The 19,367-nt window shown below is 51.3% G+C and overlaps 1 protein-coding gene across 2 annotated transcripts; it reads right to left on the bottom strand.

Annotated features, from left to right (window-relative positions):
- Nucleotides 1-5,882: 5,882 nt before the first annotated feature.
- AGT (angiotensinogen (serpin peptidase inhibitor, clade A, member 8)) lies at nt 5,883-18,035 on the bottom strand. 2 transcript variants are annotated; one of them, XM_011933319.1, is made up of 6 exons: nt 17,518-18,035; nt 14,056-14,220; nt 13,362-13,971; nt 9,290-9,557; nt 7,543-7,687; nt 5,883-6,687 (listed from the first exon to the last, which is right to left on the bottom strand). In XM_011933319.1, exons 2-6 carry the CDS (start codon nt 14,188-14,190, stop codon nt 6,499-6,501), a joined length of 1,347 nt encoding a protein of 448 aa, XP_011788709.1. In that variant the 5' UTR covers nt 14,191-14,220; nt 17,518-18,035; the 3' UTR covers nt 5,883-6,498. The 2 variants fall into 2 exon arrangements, with proteins under 2 accessions (XP_011788709.1, XP_011788708.1); XM_011933318.1 differs by having other exon boundaries at nt 13,362-14,220.
- Between the last annotated feature and the right edge of the window lie 1,332 nt (nt 18,036-19,367).

The following is a 19,367-nucleotide window of genomic DNA, read 5'->3' as shown; positions in this document are numbered from 1 at the left end:
AGACGGGCGGATCACGAGGTCAGGAGATCGAGACCATTCTGGCTAACACGGTGAAACCCCGTCTCTATTTAAAAACTACAAAAAACTAGCCGGGCGAGGTGGTGGCGCCTGTCCCAGCTACCCGGGAGGCTGAGGCAGGAGAATGGCGTGAACCCGAGAGGCGGAGCTTGCAGTGAGCTGAGATCTGGCCACAGCACTCCAGCCTGGGCGACAGAGTGAGACTCCGTCTCAAAAAAAAAAAAAAAAAAAAAATCCTTCCCCCTCACTCCAGTGTGTGGAGCTCAGGCATGTGGGGCCTGGAACTGTAGTTTTAGTTGCGTGTCCAGAAAGGAGAGAAAGAAAAAAAGGATTTGGAACTTCTGCAGACAAACTCCCCAGTCTCTGATCTGGGATCAATAAAGGTAATCCTTGCAGCTCCCTAGAACTGCTCTATGGAGTTGCCCATATGGGAACCCCACAGACACCAAACAGTGCTGCCCATGGCTTAATGATCCCAGCGATGGAATAAAAGCATGGTCACTCAGGAACTGTGGTGCAGGAGGTAAGGGCTGATTTTCCTTTGCGGGACCCTTTTGAGATAATCATGAAGCTCTCTGGTACTCGGGTCTAGATGTCACTCCAGCAGCAACAACAGCTCTGGTGGTACGGTAACTGGAGCCAGCATGGCTGAGTCATTGACAACGTGGACATCTCTATAGTATGTTGATGTCTCAGAACTCAAAAGCAGTGATCAACGGCAGATGCTGAACTGTTAGATTCTTAAACAAGATCTGTTAGGGGTCCACGTTAGAAGGCAGTGTTATTTTCTCTGTTCACGGCATCTGAATGCATCTGGCGGATCTTTCCCTCCCTATCAGCAGCCAGACAATCCAGTCAGTTCCAGCAGTTTGTGAAAAGCAGGCCTTTGCCAGTTGGCAATCCTCTGTCCATGTAAGACCTCAGCCTCAGCACCCTAAGGGAAACGCTGCTTGTCTTTTGAGATGTGCAAACAGTCCTGGTGCTGCCTGTGAGTCTCAGTGTTTGCCCTGAAAATATCCTGCTACTTTTGATCAGCCACTAAGCTTCGTGTTGGATGGCTGTGAACATCTGTGAATTGTTCAGTGAAGGAAGGGTTACCTTCATTTGATTGCGAAAATTTCTCCATTTTCCATTCAACCCTCAGCTGGTTTTCGTGTGGAGACTGAATTTCAGAACAATCAGCATTCTCATTTTTCCTTAGCTCTCACTAATCTTGAACTAAAATGTATTATTGGCCGGGCGTGGTGGCTCATACCTGTAATCCCAGCACTTTGGAAGGCCAAGGTTGGTAGATTACCTCAGGTCAGGAGTTCCGAGACCAGCCTGGCCAATATGGTGAAACCCTGTCTCTACTAAAAATACAAAAATTAGCGGGGCATGGTGGCGGGCACTTGTATTCCCAGCTACTTGGGAGGCTGAGGCAGGAGGATCGCTTGAATCCGGTAGGTGGAGATTGCAGTGAGCAGAGATCACACCATTGCACTCCAGCCTGGACAACAGAGCAAGATTCCATCTCAAAAAAAAAAAGGGGGGGATTATTAATCTTCAGACTGGCATTCTGACTGTTTAAATCTCTTGTGTAATCCAGCTTGATGGCATGTTGGGACCTGATTGACCCTCCCATGCTAAACAACTGAAAATCGACACTGTGTGAAACAGCGCCGCCCAGTGTTGGATGCCGGAAGTGCAGGGTCCTAGAGAGAAGGGGCAGGTGGGGGGTCCTGCGATGGCCCAGGGTCTCGCATGGAGGGTCTCTGGATGCACAGGAACATTCAGAGCCCAGCCGATTCCCTGAGAGGAGGCAGTGTGGAGTTTGGGGACACTGAAGAGGCTGGAACTGGGGGTGCAGAGTAATGGAGAAGAGAGAGGTCTCTGGAGTGTCGCTTTGCTTTTGGAGCTGGGTATTGACCAGCCTGCCTGTGTAAAGAGGTTGTCAAGGCCAAGGAAGGAATTCCCGGAAAGGAGCAGGTAGAAAAAAGCCCCAGAGCAAAACGGGCCCGAGAAAAGTGTGTCCAGAGTGGAAAGACGTGGAGGGTGGGAGTATGGCCCCAGCAGTGGAGCCAAATTAACCTGATGTAAAGGGCTGCCCTGAAGCCACCTCACAAAACGTAGAAGCAAGCCTCGAAGGATGACACTCTCTCCACCTAACTTCCTGTTTTTAATTTTAGCTGCAGGGTGTACATGTGCAGGTTTGTTACATGAATATATTGTGTGACGCTGAGATTTGGGCTTCAGTGGAACTCGTCACCCAAATAGTGAACATAGTAGCAAGTAGATAGTTTTCCAACCCTTGACCTTCTCTTTTCCTCCCCTTTTTAGAGTCTCCAGGATCTGCTGTTCCCATATTTATGGCCCAATGTGTACCTAGTGTTTAGCTCCTCCTTATAAGTGAGAACATGTGGTGTTCCGTTTTCTGTTCCTGCGTTAATTCGTTTAGGGTAATGGCCTCTGGCTGTATCCATGTTGCTGCAAATGACATGATTTCATTCTTTTTTATAGCTGCATAGTATTCCATGGTGTATATGTACATTTTCTTTATCCAGTCCACCACTGATAGACACCTAGATTGATTCCATGTGATCAATTTGCTATTGTGAGTAGTGCTGTGGTAAACATGAGTGCATGTGTCTTTTTGGTAGAATGGTTTATTCTCCTCAGGGTGTATATGCAGTAATGGGATTGCTGGGTCAACGGTAATGCTATTTTTTTGTTCTTTGAGAAATCTCCAAACTGCTTTCTACAGGGGCTGAACTAATTTACAATCCCAGCAACGGTGTGTGTGTGTTCCCTTTTCTCCTCAGCCTCACCAGCATCTTCTGTTCTTTCGATTTTTTAATAGTAGCCATTCTGACTGGTGTGAGATGGTATCTCATTGTGATTTTGGTTTTCATCTCTCTGATCATTAGTGATGTTGAACATTTTTTCATATTTGTTGGCCGCTTGTGTGTCTTCTTTTGAGAGGTGTCTATTCATGTCCTTTGCCCACTTTTTAATGGGGTTGTTTTTGTTGATTTGTTTAAGTTCCTTGTGGATTCTAGATCTTAGACCTTTGTTGGATGCATAGTTACTAATATTTTCTCCCATTCTATAGTTCGTCTGTTTCCTCTGTTGGTAGTTTCTTTTGCTGTGCAGAAGCTCTTTAGTTTACTTAGTACCGGTTGTCAATTTTTGTTTCTGTTGTGTTGGCTTTTGAGGACTTAGTCATAAACTCCTCGCCTGGATTCAGCTAACTTAACAGAAGAATAAGACTACTCAAGTTCAGGGGTGTGGGCCCTGAGACCCCTACTCTCTTGAAGTGATAGAGTCACTGACATGTTTATGGGTCCATCAGAGTCACTCAGAACATCTCTGATCATTGTGCAACTTTAAAAATTGTGTGGGGTAAATATGTCCACACAAAAACCCACACATGGGTGTCTATAGCAGCTTTATTCACAATTGCCCAAACTTGGAAACAACCAAGATGTCCTTCAGTAGGTGAATAAATAAACTGTGACACATCCAGACAATGGCATATTATTTAGCAATAAAAAAGAAATGAGCTATCATGAAAAGACATGGAGGAACCTTAAATGCATATTACTAAAGTGAAAGAAGCTAGTCTGGGACGGCCACATACTGAATAATTCCACTGTATGACATCCTGGGTGGGAAAGGCAAAGCTATGGAGAAGATGGGAACAGGATCGGTGGTTACCAGTGGTTAGGAGGGAAGGAGGGATGAATAGAGGGACACAGAGGATTTTCAGGGCAGTGAAACTCCTGAAAATTGTCTAAACCCAGAGAATGTACAACACCAAGAGCCAACCCTAATGTAAACTATGGATGTTGAGTAATAATGATGTGTCAGTGTAGGTTCGTGGGTTGTAAGAAATGGACCACTCTGGGTGGGGGATGTCAATAGGTGGGGAGACTGGAAGGGAATAGAGGGTATATGAGAAATTGCTGTATCTTCCTCTCCGTTTTGGTGTGGGCTTAACACTGCTCTAAAAAACTAAAGTCTGCTAGAAAAAAAAATCACATGGAATGGTATTCAAATTCACCATACACTATTCAAAACCTTCAGTCCATGTTTCAGTAGTTGGAATTTTTCAGATTTTAGGAAGGTAAAGTGGCCCATATAGTGTATATCCCATAACACCCCCAGGGGCTTCTGGAATAACACCTTATAATCACACGTACATCTTTGTGCAGCAAATTGAGGAATATTCACACTATCAACTTTTTCTTCTGAGAATCTTAAACAGCCTGATGTCTGTCCCCATCAGGTTTTACTGCCAAGTGAGTAAAAAAACTTTCCATTTTTCAAACTCACTAATTTCCTCAAAGACTGTTCAAAGCATCCCCTGACCATGGTCTCATGCGCAGCTGAAATCTCAGATTGACAGTGATTGTAGTTGCTGAGTAATTGCCTAGTCTAGGAGACAGGCACTTGCAACTCCAGGAACACTTAGAATTTAGTGAAAAAATGTTTCGGAGAAACTGACCTGTGGAATGAATTTTGTGTGTGCGTGTGTGTGTTAAGTAACCTGCAAAATGTTAGTATTTTGTATCTTTCTAATAGCTGAGAGATCTATCCTGACCCAGCTTCCCATTTACAAGCGCACAGAAAACAGCGGGAGAACAGTGCTGGTTGGCAACTTCATACTCCTAGCAACTTCCAAAAGCCAACCACCACTAAGTAGAAGAAAGTGGTTCATTGACTGCCAGCTGCCTTTTAAAATAAAGTCACAAACTTAAATGCTCTGTTTTTCCAGCACATGGCTGCACTGTCTCAGGTCATTACTAGCAACTTCCAAGCCTGGACCTCCCGTAAAATTGCAGATTCTGACTCTGTAGGTCCAGGAGGGGCGTGAGAAGCTGCCTTCTAACAAGCTCCCAGGGCAGCTGCTGCCACTGCAGGTCCAAGCGCCACACTTTGAATAGCGAGACCTTAAGGCACTTCTGGTCTCTGTACTTCCAGTTCTCCCGAGAAACTTGGCGTCCTGCAGCCATTTCGGAGAGTCCATGTGTGCCAATTCTACCCACTTTGGGGGCAGAGCAAGCCAGGAAGCACTGAGAGTGGGACTGGAAGGTAACTGAATAAAACTGGTGACGGGGAGTTACGACGAAGCAACTGAGGGCAATGCTGTTGCCGACAGAATCCCCTCATCTTGACATTGAGCTAGGGAGACGTGTTCAAAATCAGGGGAAGACTCTCGGAAATGTGAGGGGAGAAGCCGAGATTTGTAATCCCCGTGGCAGATTTCACTTTAGGTCTGATCAATAGCTAACACATTCTACGGTTGCTTATTTATTGCAATATGAATGGAAGGGAGGAAGATCGAATGCCTTACACACATAGGTAGGACAGGATCACCATTGCTATCAGCTGATGGCCACGGGCCTGCTGGGTGCCTACCGCCTCCTTGGCTCTCCCCAAGATTCCAAATTGTGAGCCTAATCCCATCGAGGAGGAGCAGGCGGAGGCACTCAACAGATAGGGAAAAATTGCAAATATTTATTTGTGAAGTTATTTCTCTACCTTCCACTCCCGGAGCACAATACCAGCAGCAGTCTGGCCCTGTGTCACCAGGATGGAAGAAGTCCTGTCTGCCTGGCTCCTTTCCCAGGTGCCATATGGGGTATGGGGTCTTCCCTGTCACCCTCTTCCCACCCCCTGTCCATCACACAGATGGCCACCACTGCTTACCAATGGAAGTGTCCAGAGAAAAGCATCACCTAAAACTTCAAAGGACTGCTAAGTACTGGCTCAGGCCTCCCATGGAAATTCCATCCAAAGTCCAGGAAAGCACTTTCGTTTGCACAGTCTATCTGCTAAATTGTATACATCTGTTTGGCTGCTAAATGAAAGATAGAATCTTGGGAGGCTTATTGTTGCAAGACGTTTATTACTAACACAAGGGAGAAATAACCAGCTATGGTTTCCACATTCAAACAGAAATTCAGATGCTTGCATCTTTCACGTGTTGTTCAAAAATCACAAGCATCTGTGGAAAAAACTAAGCTACTGTAGACACTACACAGAGGTCATGTTCTTACATTCAAGACACTAAACACAAACTGAAGGCAATGCAAAAATGTATACTTTAATTTTAAAACCCAATTTTTGTTCTCAACTTGAAAAGGGAACACTTTTTTGTTTCACAAACAAGCTGGTTGGTTGGAATTCTTTTTGGAACGGTGGTCCGGCGCTGAACACTGGTTCTTGCCTCCCCACCCCCATTCTCTAAAATAAACCCAGCAACCTGGGAGGCGCATTTGTGCTGCCACAGGTTTCTTACTGCTCACTCCACGCAGCACCACTTAGACCAAGGAGAAACGACTGCTTTCCAGCTCGAAGTTGACTCATTAGAAGAAAAGGTGGGAGACTGGGGGTGACAAATCGCTGGTTTGTCCAGGGTTGCTATCTGCTGCTGGCCTTCGCCTCAAAGGCCAGGGGCAGAGGCCTTGCCAGGCGCTGTGTTCTGGGGTCCTGGCCTCATGCTGGGCTCAGCGGGTTGGCCACGCGGCCCAGGAAGTGCAGGGCAGTGGCGCTTTGATCATACACAACAAACAGGAATGGGCGGTCCAGGGTCACCTCCAAGACCTCAGGCCTGTTCAGCTGTCGGGTAGACTCTGTGGGCTCTCTCTCATCCGCTTCGAGTTCAAAAAAAATGCTGTTCAGCACCTGCAAAGCGGCAGACATCAGGGTCATTCTGAGGGCGCACTGGGTGACCCAGGGTGCTGAGGGCTAGAGGGCCAGGGAGGGCTCAGGACCTCTGTGATGTGCACTGTCCTGGAGGGAGACATTGTCCAGTCTGCCAGGAGGATGCACAGTGTATGCCTGCCCCTCAGTGTAGGCAAGGGTGTGTCTGTGTAGATGACCCTTACTCGGCCACAGTGGCCAAAGTGACGAACGGCTCCTCCCTGCCACGCCCCTCACGTCCTCCCATCTTCACGTTCCGCCCGGCTGTTCCAGGCAGAATTCCTGGCTCCCTTGGCCATGGCCCACCAGTGCCAGGACTTAGCTAACTTAGCACAGAGGGCTCAGCCCACTGGCCCCGGTAGGAACTCCCACTTTCTCCCCAGCACCGAGCACAGGGCCCAGAGCATCCAGGCGCACCCTTGGTAGCCACAGATGTGCATGGTGCCGCATGGCAGGGGGACATTCTGCCCGCTGCTCAGCATTTCCCTGAAGAAGGGGCCGGACCCAGGGCACCAGGTCCAAGGGTGCTCACTCTCTTCATCCCGGTTTCAACTCCACTGTAGGGTCCCTGGAGGACCCTAAGGCAAGGCAAGGCCGAGCAGGACCATGGAACACACCCCCAGCAGGAGGAGGCGGAGCAGGCGAGGGATTTGCTGCTCTGCACCTGGAAAGCCCCAGAATGCTCTGGCCACTTCTCTCCCACCTTTGGCCCTACTCTCCTCTCCCTCTTGCCCTGCTGGCCCCACCCACAGCCTCCTCTGTGTCCCTTCCATCCATGCCTCCCACCCTGTGAACACTCGGAACCCAGGTCAGGCACAGACACAGGCTCGGGCGTACCTTCCCCACCCTGAGGTTGTCAGTGCTCAGTTTTTGCAGGTTCAGCTCGGTGCCCAGAATGGCGGGCAGCTCAGCCTGGGCAAGCAGGTCCTGCAGGTCATAAGATCCTCGCAGCACCAGTTGGGGCATGGTCAGGTGGATGGCCCTGGAGAGATGAGGCACAGTTAGGAAGGCTCCAGGCCACACAGCGAGGGCTCCCCCAGAGGCCAGGTGGGCATATGCTCCTTGCACCCAACCCTGACAACAGGGATGTTTGCCGCCCTCCCACCCAACTAGGTCATCCTCCCCCTTGGGGAAAATTTCAGCAAAACCTACAGTAAAAAACGCTCATGTCATTTGAAATACCATGACAGGGACAAAGAACATTTACCGATGAGGACCTACGAATGGTTGTCCTTTGGTGCATTCTGTTTTTAGATTGGCTGCATTGAAGGTGTGTTACTTGGGTAATTTTAAAATGCTATTCTCTAAATAATGCACTGTGTCTTACTACTGCAACAGCAGTGTTCTTGGTGAAAAGACACCCATGAAAAGGAGGGAGACGGGAGGGTACAGTGTCAACTTGTGCTGGACACATTGCTATGTCAACTCGATTGATCTTCGGATAGAGCCTCTTCCATCTTCTGGCATCTTTCAGAGCCCATGGACATTTCCGGTGATGTATCAAGCACTTATAAGAGCTGACAGTACACCCATGTTTACAGGGTACACTGCACCAGTCACAGCAGCTCAAAGGTGAAAGCAACCCATGTGTCCATCGATGGACGAGTGGATAGACAAAAGGTGGTAACCACATGCAAGCGAATATTATTCAGCCTTCAAAAGGAAGGAAATTCCGACACGTGCTACAACATGGGTAAACCTCGAGGACATCGTGGTGCTTGCCAGGGGCCCAGGGGAAGGGGAAATGGAGAGTTAGTGTTTCAGCAGGGCAGAGCTTCAGTCTGGGAAGATGAGAAGGTAAATGGAGATGGACGGCAGTGATGGCTGCACAACAGTGTGAATGTGCCTAGTGCCACTGAACTGTGCACTCGAAAACGGTTATGATGGCAAATTTTGTTATGTATATTTTACCACCATAATTTTTAAAACATAAAAAGCATCCAGAGCTGATGTCAAGAAACCATCGTGTCACTCAATGCCTGCCTGCCTCTGGGATCAGATTTCCAGGCCTCGATGATCTTGGGGGATGTGTAGGTTGAGTCCAAGGCTCTATGGAAGGGAATTGCAGCAGGAAAGAGGTGCTAATGACACCTATCCCCACCCAGCCACCAGCCGCCAGCAAGGGCGTTCTGGAGTCAAGGCACGCTCCCTGAGAAGGCCCCATCCCTGATCACATGGAGTCCAAACCCTCCTGGCAAGTCATTTCCAAGAAGCTCTTGGATGCCACAGATGTGCTGTGTGTCAGGTGTGGGGCCAAAAAGTTCCTCTCTCAGAGAGCGGATTGCAATGTATTCTCTCCTTCCAAAACCACCAGGCAAATGTAAGCATAGAAAAAGCATCTTCCTCCCCTCCTTTACCTTGCCTGCACCTGAAAGACAGACACTAACTGGAGAGCTGGGTGCTGGGTGGATGGAGAGCTGGTGGACAAACACACAGGCTGCCTGCCCAGCCCCATGCCACTGCGGCCCTGCCCTGCTCTGCACCCAAGGCTCAGCTCGTGTGTGTCTACTCCCTACCCCACCCCCAGCCTGGGCAGAAGGACAGCTCAGCTCCCACATTCCAGGGGAGACCAGGAGGCTCCTACCGGGGAGACAGTTTCTTTATCCAGTTGAGGGAGTTTTGCTGGAAAGTGAGGCCCTCCACCTTGTCCAGGTCAGAGGCATAGTGAGGCTGGATCAGCAGCAAGCAGGCACTCTCAGTGAAGGGCACTTGAGTCACCGAGAAGTTGTCCTGGGCGTCGCTCCAGTGCTGGAAGGTGCCCACGCCAGACAGCATGGGGACAGACACTGAGGTGCTGTTGTCCACCCAGAACTCCTGGGGCTCAGCCAGCAGGGAGAAGTCCTTCATCTTCCCTGAAATCCAGACAGGAGACAGGGAGGGAAGAGTCAGCCGGGACAGGGGCAGGGACGAGGGCTGGCAGACACCGAAGGCCCAGATCCTGCCCCTCTCCCTGCCTCAGCCTCCTTCCCTGGCCCGCCCCAGGCCACTCTGTATTCTCCTTGCCACAGGACCCCAAGTGTAGCTCAAATCTTCCTGCAAAATACAGCCATTTGAGTTCACTGAGGCAGCCCTAACCGCCACCTGCTGAAGACATATATAACCTGCCAGGCACTGAACCGGGGGTTTGCGTCTGTCACCTTAAGGGACATACGCCACTGATACCTACCAGGTCAACTCAGACCTACATCTGTCCTGACACAGAGGCTGTGATTTGACATACTCACTTTTTAAAAATTTTAAGAGATACTATTTTTTAGAGTGACTACGTTCACAGCAAAATCGAGCAGAAAGTACAAAAAGTTCCCATATAACTCCTGTCCCCCCCACACACAGCCTTCCCCATGATCAATATCTCACACCAGAGTGGCCCATTTATTGCAGTTGATGAACCTGCATTGACACGTCCTCAGCACCCAAAGTTGATGGTTTTCTTTGGGGCTCCGTCCTGGTGTTTTACATTCTGTGGGTTTGGACGAATGTAGAATGACACGCAGCCACCACTGCAGTATCCCACTGCTCCTAGAGGCCCCTGCTCATGCTCACTTTTTAATCCATGTCCAGCCCCAGCCGTGGCAGAGCCTGCCGGCTGTCCTGTGGCCCCCACCCTCCCCCATCACAGTCACAGGATACAGAGCTGGCCACGCAGGCTCCGGGAACGAGGGCTCCATTCTTCAGCAGCCCTTGCTACTGGGGAGACTCACAAGACCTCGCTGTGACGAATGGATTTGCACACTGGGCCCTGGGGACAGGGGTGAGCCCTCTGTTCTCCCCACCCCCGGCCCCGCTCACAGGGCCGTGGAGAAGACAGAGAACTCGGGAGAGCGCGGCATGGGAGAAGGACACAAACTTGTGTGTGAAGCAGTTACGCAGGGTCTCTCCATGACGGCAGCCCACCCTCTGCCTCGACCTTACACTAGTGCATCACAGGATGCCCTCAGCTGTCCTCCCACTCACCTTGAAAGGCCCATTTTGCAGTTGTTTTTAGGAGAAGAGGGTGAAGTTGTGTATGGGTTTGTCACAGAGCAGTCCTCTGGGCACGTGGCGCTTGGGAGTCTGAGTAGAGATGGTTCAGAAACAGTGGGGTCTCCCTTTGTACTGAATCGGAGCTTCCAGCAGGAAAGTAGGGAAGCTGGGAGGACAGAACTGGCAGGTGGGAGCTGGGCATGGCTGTGCCTCCCCTGGGTCTGGGTCTTGTGAGAAGGCAGTGGCAGACCTGGCATATTCCTCATCCTCAGTCCTCGGAGCACTCAGTCTCGGAGGGCACATAAGCGGGAAACTGCAAGATTCTCCTTGCACATTCCCTGCAGGGACCTCGGTGCTGCCCACCCAGGCTGGCGAGGCTTTTAGTTTAGAGGGGGGAAAGGGACTATTCTTTTCTTCCAACAAACTAAACCAAAAAAGGGAAGCTGCCCCCCAAAAGACGTTGGAATTTGACATGAGAGTGGCTGCCCTCTTCCCTCTGCTCATCTGACACACACACAGCTCACCATTCTCATCCAAAGGCTAGCTAAATCTCTCGAGCTCGAGTCAGCTGGCATCATGGAAACTGCCGGGGCCAGCGTCCCATGCTCAGCAGCACAGCAGGTGCTGGGCAAAGGGTGCCCTGGAGCCCATAGTGCCCCAGATCCTCAGGTCCTCTCTAGGGGGACACATCTAGCTGCCTGCTGAGGTCATGTACATAGAACATCATTGCTAAAGGGGAATCTAGAGGTCCCGAGACAGCCTCCAATCTCCTCACTGGACAGGCCATGTGGGCAGGAAGGGGCTGTCTCCTTTGATGGACACTGAGACCAGCAAAGGTTAGGAAGTGGGGCAGGGTCAGGGCAGCATGTGGTGGAGGCCAGCGAGGATGCCGGGCTTCCTTTGAGTCCAGATGTCACTGGTTTTTTTCTTCTTTCTCCTCTTCCTCATGGCCTGGCTCTGAGGTCTGGGTCAGGTGGATGGGCTCTCTTTCGAAGGGAGACCCATTTCAGATGCCACTGGCTTTCTTGCCTTTGCCTTCTGCAGGACCCTCCTTCTCAGTGAGCGCTCCTCCCAGCACTCCTCCTAGGTTCAGCAGGCTGAGCCCATGTGTCCCCACTCTGCCCTGCACAGTGTGCTGCCACCCTCAACCGGGCAACCCTCAGGCTGGCCTCTGCCCCTGTGACCAGTCAGTGCCAGGGTTGAGCAATTCCCCATCTATCACCTCCCCTGAACCCGAAGGGAGAGACCTCAAGGATGTTGTCATGGTAAGAAAATCACCACGCGCCACTGAACCTCTTTCTCCACAGTCCTGTCTTTCACCGCCCGCCTGGCTCTCTGTCCCTCATGAGGTTACACATCTTGACGGAGCCTCATCAATGTCTCTCAAACACACCTCTCAGCCCCACCCCGCCCATGGATTCGCCGAGCTGCTCCCTGAGCGTGTGTTCCCGTGACTGTGTGCCCGGACTCTTGCGTAACCTTCAAACAACCCTCCCTGCCTCCAGTCCACATACGGCAGGCTTCCGTGATGACCTCTGAACGAACGCATCCCCATTCCCACACCTACCTGGCATGGCATTCAAAGTGCCTCCAGCTCTGCCCTCCCCAGGCCCATTTTCTGGTTCGACACTCATGCCAAGCCAAACACCCCATCCTTGTTCCTTGCCCCAAACTCTGCAGGCTGGGCTCATCATGCTTGCTCCTGGCTTCACCAGCCCTGTTCCCCTCACTGCCAGGTGAGGCCTGCTCTCCACTCCCCAGTGACCTCTGTCCTCTGCGGGCTCCGAGCCCTCCCTGAGGACCTTGTGGAGCACGTTTCCCTGCAGCTCCATATCCTAGGCGTTTGCCCATTGACCTTTAAAAGCCTGGAGTCAGGGCCTATACAACCCTCCTCCGGCCTCCCCTGAGATGCCAGGCTTAAGGTCTTACAAGTAGCAAATCCTCATTGAGTATTTGTTAAAAGAATGCTTTAAGCAATCTTTGGCTGGGTGCAGTGGCTCATGCCTTTAATCCCAACACTTTGGAAGGCTGAGGTGGGAGGATCGCTTGCAGCCAGGAGTTCAAGGATACAGTGAGCAATGATTGCACGACTGCACTTCAGCCTGGGGGACAGAGCGAGACCCTGTCTCAATTAAAAAAAAAAAAAAAGAACGAAAAATCAACAATCTTTGTAGTACGGGTTTGCAGTAATGCCCCTCCTAACATGAAAGGGATTTAAGCAAGCCAATTGCTTATTTCTGCATAGGCCAGGGACCCCAGCGCCTGACGGCCTCCAGAGATAAGAACCTGTACCCTCTGAGCGTAGAGCTGGGCTGTGGGGCCAGGAGATATGGGTTGAAATCCCAGGACCCCCACTGGTGGCTGTGCCATCTTGAGCAACGCACTTTGTTTCTCCAAGTCTCTATTTCTTTACCGGTAAACAAAGGCACAAATACCTCTGCATCCCATCATAAGGGGATTAAATGATGTAAGAAAGGATGTAGTGTAGTCGTGCACATAGTAGGGCAGCAGGTCCGGGAGGTGGACATCCATCCAGGGACCCAGCGGAGCAGCCACTTCCCCACTCCTCGAGGGTGGCCACCAGGTATGTCCGCAGGGCTGCCCCTGCCCATCTCCAAGGCCTGACCTGCTGAGCTCAGCTACGCATTGGAAACTAAGTCCTAGGGCAGAGCCGGCAGAGGGGTTTGCCTTACCTTGGAAATGGACGTAGGTGTTGAAAACCAGGGTGCTGTCCGCACTGGCTCCCATCAGGGGGCTGCTAATCTTCCATCCTGTCACAGCCTGCATGAACCTGTCAATCTTCTCAGCAGCGACTTCCAGGTCTGTGAAGTCCAGAGAGCGTGGGAGGACCACAGGGGCATAGAGAGCCAGGCCCTGCACAAACGGCTGCTTCAGGTGCAGATCTGGGGCTGTGAATAGGCCCACCACCGTGGACAACAGCAGCTGGCCCTGGCCGTCAGCCCTGCCCTGGGCCACCAGCAGGCCCTGTACAGCCTGCAGGGCAGAGAGGACCTTGTGCGCATCCAGCCGGGAGGTGCAGTTCTCGTCCTTCCAAGGGACGCCCAGGATTGCCTGTAGCCTGTCGGCTGTGTGGTCCAAGGCTCCCAGGTAGAGAGAGGCCAGGGTGCCAAAGACAGCCACTGGGGAGAGGATGGTGGCCCCATGGACCACGCCCCATAGCTCACTGTGCATGCCATATATACGGAAGCCCAAGAAGTTGGCCAGAATCCCGACCATCGCGGCCCTCAACTTGTCCTCGGTGTCGAGTTTTGCAGCGACCAGCACTAGCTGGTCCTGCGAGGCCTTTTCATCCACAGGGGACGTCTTGGCCTGTATCGGAACAGGTGTGAAGGTGGGATCTTTGGGCTTCCCAGCATTGGCCTTTGCCAGCTGCTCACAGGTACTCTCATTGTGGATGACGAGGTGGAAGGGGTGTATGTACACCCGGTCACCTGCGGCCAGGCCAGCCCAGGCCAGGAGGCAGAGGATGGTGGCCCTCAGGCTCACGCTGGCAGGAGCCATCTCGGACTGGGGCGCTCGCTTCTGCGTACCCTGAAATATCATTTTGCAAAGGGTGAAAGGTGATTATTAACTGATCGTTAAGTGCCATCTAACCAGACTTTTCATTGTCTCAATATTCTCTGTCACCATTTAGCCCAGAATAAGTCCATTCATGTCTACAAAAAAAGAAAAGAAATGGATTCTAAACTCCATGGAAAATACATACATGATCCAAGTGCAAAATGCACCAATATAGGCTGAATCATGTCCTAACTCCCCCAGTGGCCACAATGCATATGTTGAAGTCCTCAACCCCAGGACCTCAGAATGTGACCATTATTTGGAGACAGGATCTTTAAAGAGATGATTAAGTTAAAATGAGGCCATGAGGGTGAGCCCTGATCTAATATGACCTGTGTCCTTATGAGAAGGGGAGACGAGGACACGGACACACACAGAGGGAAGCCCATGTGAGGACAGAGAGAGAAGACGGCCGTCTACAAGCCAAGGATAGAGGCCCCAGAGGAAATCAGCTCTGCTGAGGCCTTGCTCCTGGGCTTCCAGCTTCCAGAACTGTGAGATAATGCATTTCTGTTGTTGAAGCCTCCCGGTCTGTGGTACTTATGGCAGCCCAAGCGGACTAAGACATGCTCCTGCCTGCGGCTGTAAGTTCTCTCCTAGAAAAACGCATACGTGCCAATCAGTAGGTCTTTGTGGAGGCCTCCTAGACCCCTGAGATGCTCACTCAAGGGCCCTAGGGTGAGGGCTGGGAATGGTTTTCTCATCTCCCTGTGGTCCTAATATGTAGCCAGGATTGAGCACCACAGGCTCAACCCAAAGCCCAAGTATTTTCCACATGTCTCGACCCCAAAACCAGCTCTCAACCATCCCTGCATAGCGCTATCCCCTGCAGAGCCCCAAAGGCATGCACACCTAGCATGGCTTGCCACTGATTCTTGGATTCCTTAGATTAAAAAAAAAAAAAAATTAAAAAAAAAACTTCTCTGGTGACTCTGATATGTAAGCAGGGTTTAGAACCCCTGCCTTAGACATGGGTCCGGCGTCATGTTCTCTCAAAGGCTTTGCAACTGGGCTTCAGCCTCAGCTGCTGCAAATGAAAACGACCCTGAGACCCCAGAAGACCAGGTTCCTGGGCTGGCCCTGCTAATGCATTTCATCTGACTAATTCATTTCATCTGCTAATTCATTTCATCTGACTCTCCTTGATTGACGGGATGAACGTTGGTTCTATTGAATCATTCAATTCTAACAGTTTGCACCACACCTCGCTCATTTCTTGTGGAGGGAGTGTACTGCAATATCATCACTTCTTAGCCTTTTCTGTCCCCCCAGGGCTACGCCAGGCTTCCTTGGCGTTGTAGCAGGTCATCACTGACTCGAGGCCACCTTGATGCCTAGACTTTTCGGCTTCACCTAAGCACACCCAGTCATTATTCTTACATTAGCAGCTGGCCTCCCCCACCCAGACCGGTAACCAGCACCTGCCCTCAACACGGTGCAACTGCTGAAGTACCTGGTGTGTTTCGTTCTGCTTCAGTCATTCAAATGCCAAAGAGACTTTGACTTCTGACCTCAGCTACCATCTCACCCCACTCCCCATGCATTTGACTCCATCCGCTGTTCTCAAAGAGACTTTGACTTCTGACCTCAGCTACCACCTCACCCCACTCCCCGTGCATTTGACTCCATCCGCTGTTCTCAGGAAGAGCCACATGACATGGAAAAACAGAAAACTCTCCTTGCTGCTTGCAGGCCTTTCTGTGCAGAGAAGCCTAAGCCACCAGTTCACACCTAATCTAGACAGTCACATCAAATCAGGTCATCAGGGGAAACCTGTGGGAACCGACTGCTGGAAGTCCTGCCTGACAAGCGCCAACTGTTCGGGGTTTGGATGGTGCTGGTCGATGCAGCCCACTTACTGTGCTGCTCCTGCGCAGGTACCATCTCCAGAGACGCAACTCCATGGGCCAATTTTAAGGCAGAGACTGTCGTTTGTTCTCAATTGTGATCTGTGGTTGCTCCCTAGGCTGGTTCCAGGTCTGCACGCAGCCGCGTCCTGGGAGTAATGGTGCTCTGGGGTGGCGGGCCTGACACCCTTGCCCGGAGCGCCCCTCCGCCTTCTCCCTTCCTGCCCCTGCCTCTTCGCCAGCACCTGCCCCTTCTATGTCTCCCTACTTCCCCCATGCTGAATGCTAAAGGTGAAGATGATGGCTCACGCTCCCGTGGTGCCTGTCATTTGCAGGACACCGTTCTTACATCAACCCCTCTGACCTCATCATAGTCCTCACCTTCCCTGAGGTTTCCTTGATGCCGTATTTCACCCTGCAGCTTTCCCCACCACACCGGGCACTCTCAACTCTCTCATCCGGCTCCCCTTTTCCCTCCTTCTAACCCTCTGTACCATGTAGTTATGCACTTGTGCTCCCCAGCGTCTTTGTCTGTTTGCCCTGACGTGAATGTGAGCCCCAGAGCAGGGTTCCCGCTGTTTCCTAATACAGCCCACATTCCCAGGACAGTCCCTGGGACCTAATGCATCCTGGAGAAGCAGTTAATGAATTGGTTCCTGCTGTTTTCCAGAGGAACAAAGAGGTGCAGTGACTTGTTCAAAGTCACACAGCTGGGAAGAGACAGAACTAGGACTCAGAACCAGGCCCTCTGACTCTGTCACAAGTTTAAGCACCAATCTACGCTGCCCTGGAATAAAATTGGAATCTGCCTTTTAGCTTATCCCAAACCTTAGAAAGTACTTTCATGTTATATTAGTTCTCTTCAGCTATACCAGAGCCCCTGAGAGAGGGAGCCCAGGCATCGTTACTAGTCCCATTTTATAGGTGAGCAAATCGAGGTTCAGAGAGACAGTGACCAGCCTGATGACACACAGTCAGGGAATCTGTCTCGAGGGAGGGGTAGGGTGACCACTCTGGGGATCCCAGCTGGGGGCTGACCGAGCTCAGCCCTTCCCTGCGGCCCCACTTCCTATACAAGCCCTGCTGTTCCTCCTGATGGCAAGAGGACCTGGTGGACTCTTGACCATGATGGCTCTGCTCCTGTGCCAGTCTGCTCCATCCCTGAGGACCCTAACTCTTCTCAGCAGAAGCAGGAAGACCTGACCATCTTGTCCTATTGCTAAGGAGGAGCAGCTCCTCCTGTAAGACCCTGGGTGGGCACTGAGTGGGGGAAGCCTGCATCCAGATGACTGGTCTTATGGGAGGGGAGAGATGCTTCAGCATCACCAGTGCCCCTCCCAGCCTTCTCCTCCCGGCCCACAGCTCAGTTACATCTGAGAGGGACAAGGCCGAGAAGGAGCTGAGGGGGCTCCCGGCTTACCTTCTGCTGTAGTACCCAGATCAATGGCAGCTTCTTCCCCTGGCCAGGTCACGAGGCCCTATTTATATCGGAGGGGTGGGGATGAAGCCGTTCCCAGGCTGCCTGTGCACAGGCTGGAGGGGGGTTACATCACGTGGCCAGACCACAGGCTGGCCAGAAGGACAGACGCCAGAAGGGACACTCACGCTGGGACCTCTTCCAGGAAGTCTTAGTGATCGATGCACAGTTTCACTGCTGAACAGAGTGAGCCGGTGCAGGGTCGAGTTACACATTTACCGAAGTTCGCAGGGGTGGGGGCCAAGGTTCCCAGAAACAGGAGCATCTCCCTAGGTGTGTGACAGCTTAAGGCCAACCGCGCAGGCCTCCTGACCCAGCCCCGGGAGATGTGCCCCTAAGAGGCCACAGGGACATGCAGGCCGGAGGTGCGGAGGGCACAGGGCAGGGGGGAGTCTTGCTCAGGCAACACGGGGGTCACTTCTGACCCTGCTGCCCGCTCATGGGATGTGTGACCTTCAGCTGCTCCCAACAGCCATTTGACGCCTACCCTGTGCAAAGGCCTCTGATGGACACTGGGAAAAACACACGGGCAAGTGAAAAGTACCTTCTGGTAGCTTCCAGTGTGGCTGGGGAGACTGTTAAACACCAACAATAGCACAGCCAGATTAAAAGACACAAACAAAATGCCTTCAGGATGCAGAAAGCATTCACCTGTGCAAGCTGGGGAGGGGCGAGGGAGATATATCGCTGGACCTGCACCTGGAGGAGGAGTTGGTCCGACTTGGAAGCTGAAGGGGGCTTTTCTGAGGCAGAGGCTTGAGTGACACTCACCAACAAGAGGGAGAGCATGGGTGGGGTGTGTGGGGGAATACAAGCAGGCCTGGGTACTGGGCAGGAGGGCTGCAGGAGACAAGACCTGGCCAAATGGCTGCTGCTGCCTGGCCACAGGTTCTCACAAGCTTATGCAGTCACTGTCATATTTCCTGCCGAGCCTCCGGGACCAAGGACTTCAGGCCGCACTCTCAAGGAGCTGGGGTTGACACACATGCAGAAACCTGCTCCCCATCAAGATCGGGGGCCAGGTGCAGTGGACCACATTTATAACCCAAGTGCTCTGGAAAACTGAGGCAGGAAGATAGTTTGACGCCAGGAGTTTGAGACCAGCCTAGGCAACATAGCAAGACCCCCCATCTGTGCAAAAAGTAAAACTACCTGGGTGTGGTGGTATGCACTGGTAGTCCTAGCTGTTCTGGAGGCTGGGGCAGAAGGATCACTTGAGCCCAGAAGTTTGAGGCTGTAGTGAGCTATGCTCACGCTGCTGCACTCCAGCCTGCATGACAGAGTGAGACCCTGTCTCTTAAAAAGGACCTTTGTGGACCTCACGCTTTGTGTCTCTTCTTCTGGCTGTTCGTTTGTATTCCTTATAATTAACCAGTAAATGTAAAGAAAACGTTTCCTTGATTTTTTTTTTGGCAGTTTTTCCATTTTTATTTGTGTGTAAATTTTTAATATAAATGTGGAAACATAAAGCATTAATGCAAATCAAAATGTTTCAGTGAACAAGTTTCAGCAATTCAACTTTATGATAATTATAAATAAACTTGTTAAATTTTTCTGGACAATGCCAGGATTTGGATTTTTTTTAAACAAGGAAATTTCTTTTTTTTTTAAATTTAATATACTTTAAGTTCTAGAGTACATGTGCACAAACGTGCAGGTTTGTTGCATATGTATACATGTGCCATGTTGATGTGCTGCACCCAATAACTCGTCATTTACATTAGGTATTTCTCCTAATGCTATCCCTCCCCCCTCCCCACACCCCACGACAGGCCCTGGTGTGTGATGTTCCC

The sequence above is a fragment of the Colobus angolensis genome, unplaced genomic scaffold (genome assembly GCF_000951035.1).
Source record: "Colobus angolensis palliatus isolate OR3802 unplaced genomic scaffold, Cang.pa_1.0 Scaffold126, whole genome shotgun sequence".
Lineage (NCBI taxonomy): Eukaryota > Metazoa > Chordata > Mammalia > Primates > Cercopithecidae > Colobus > Colobus angolensis.
The sequence above is the reverse complement of the archived record's forward strand: the minus strand, read 5'-3'. Positions and strand labels throughout refer to the sequence as shown.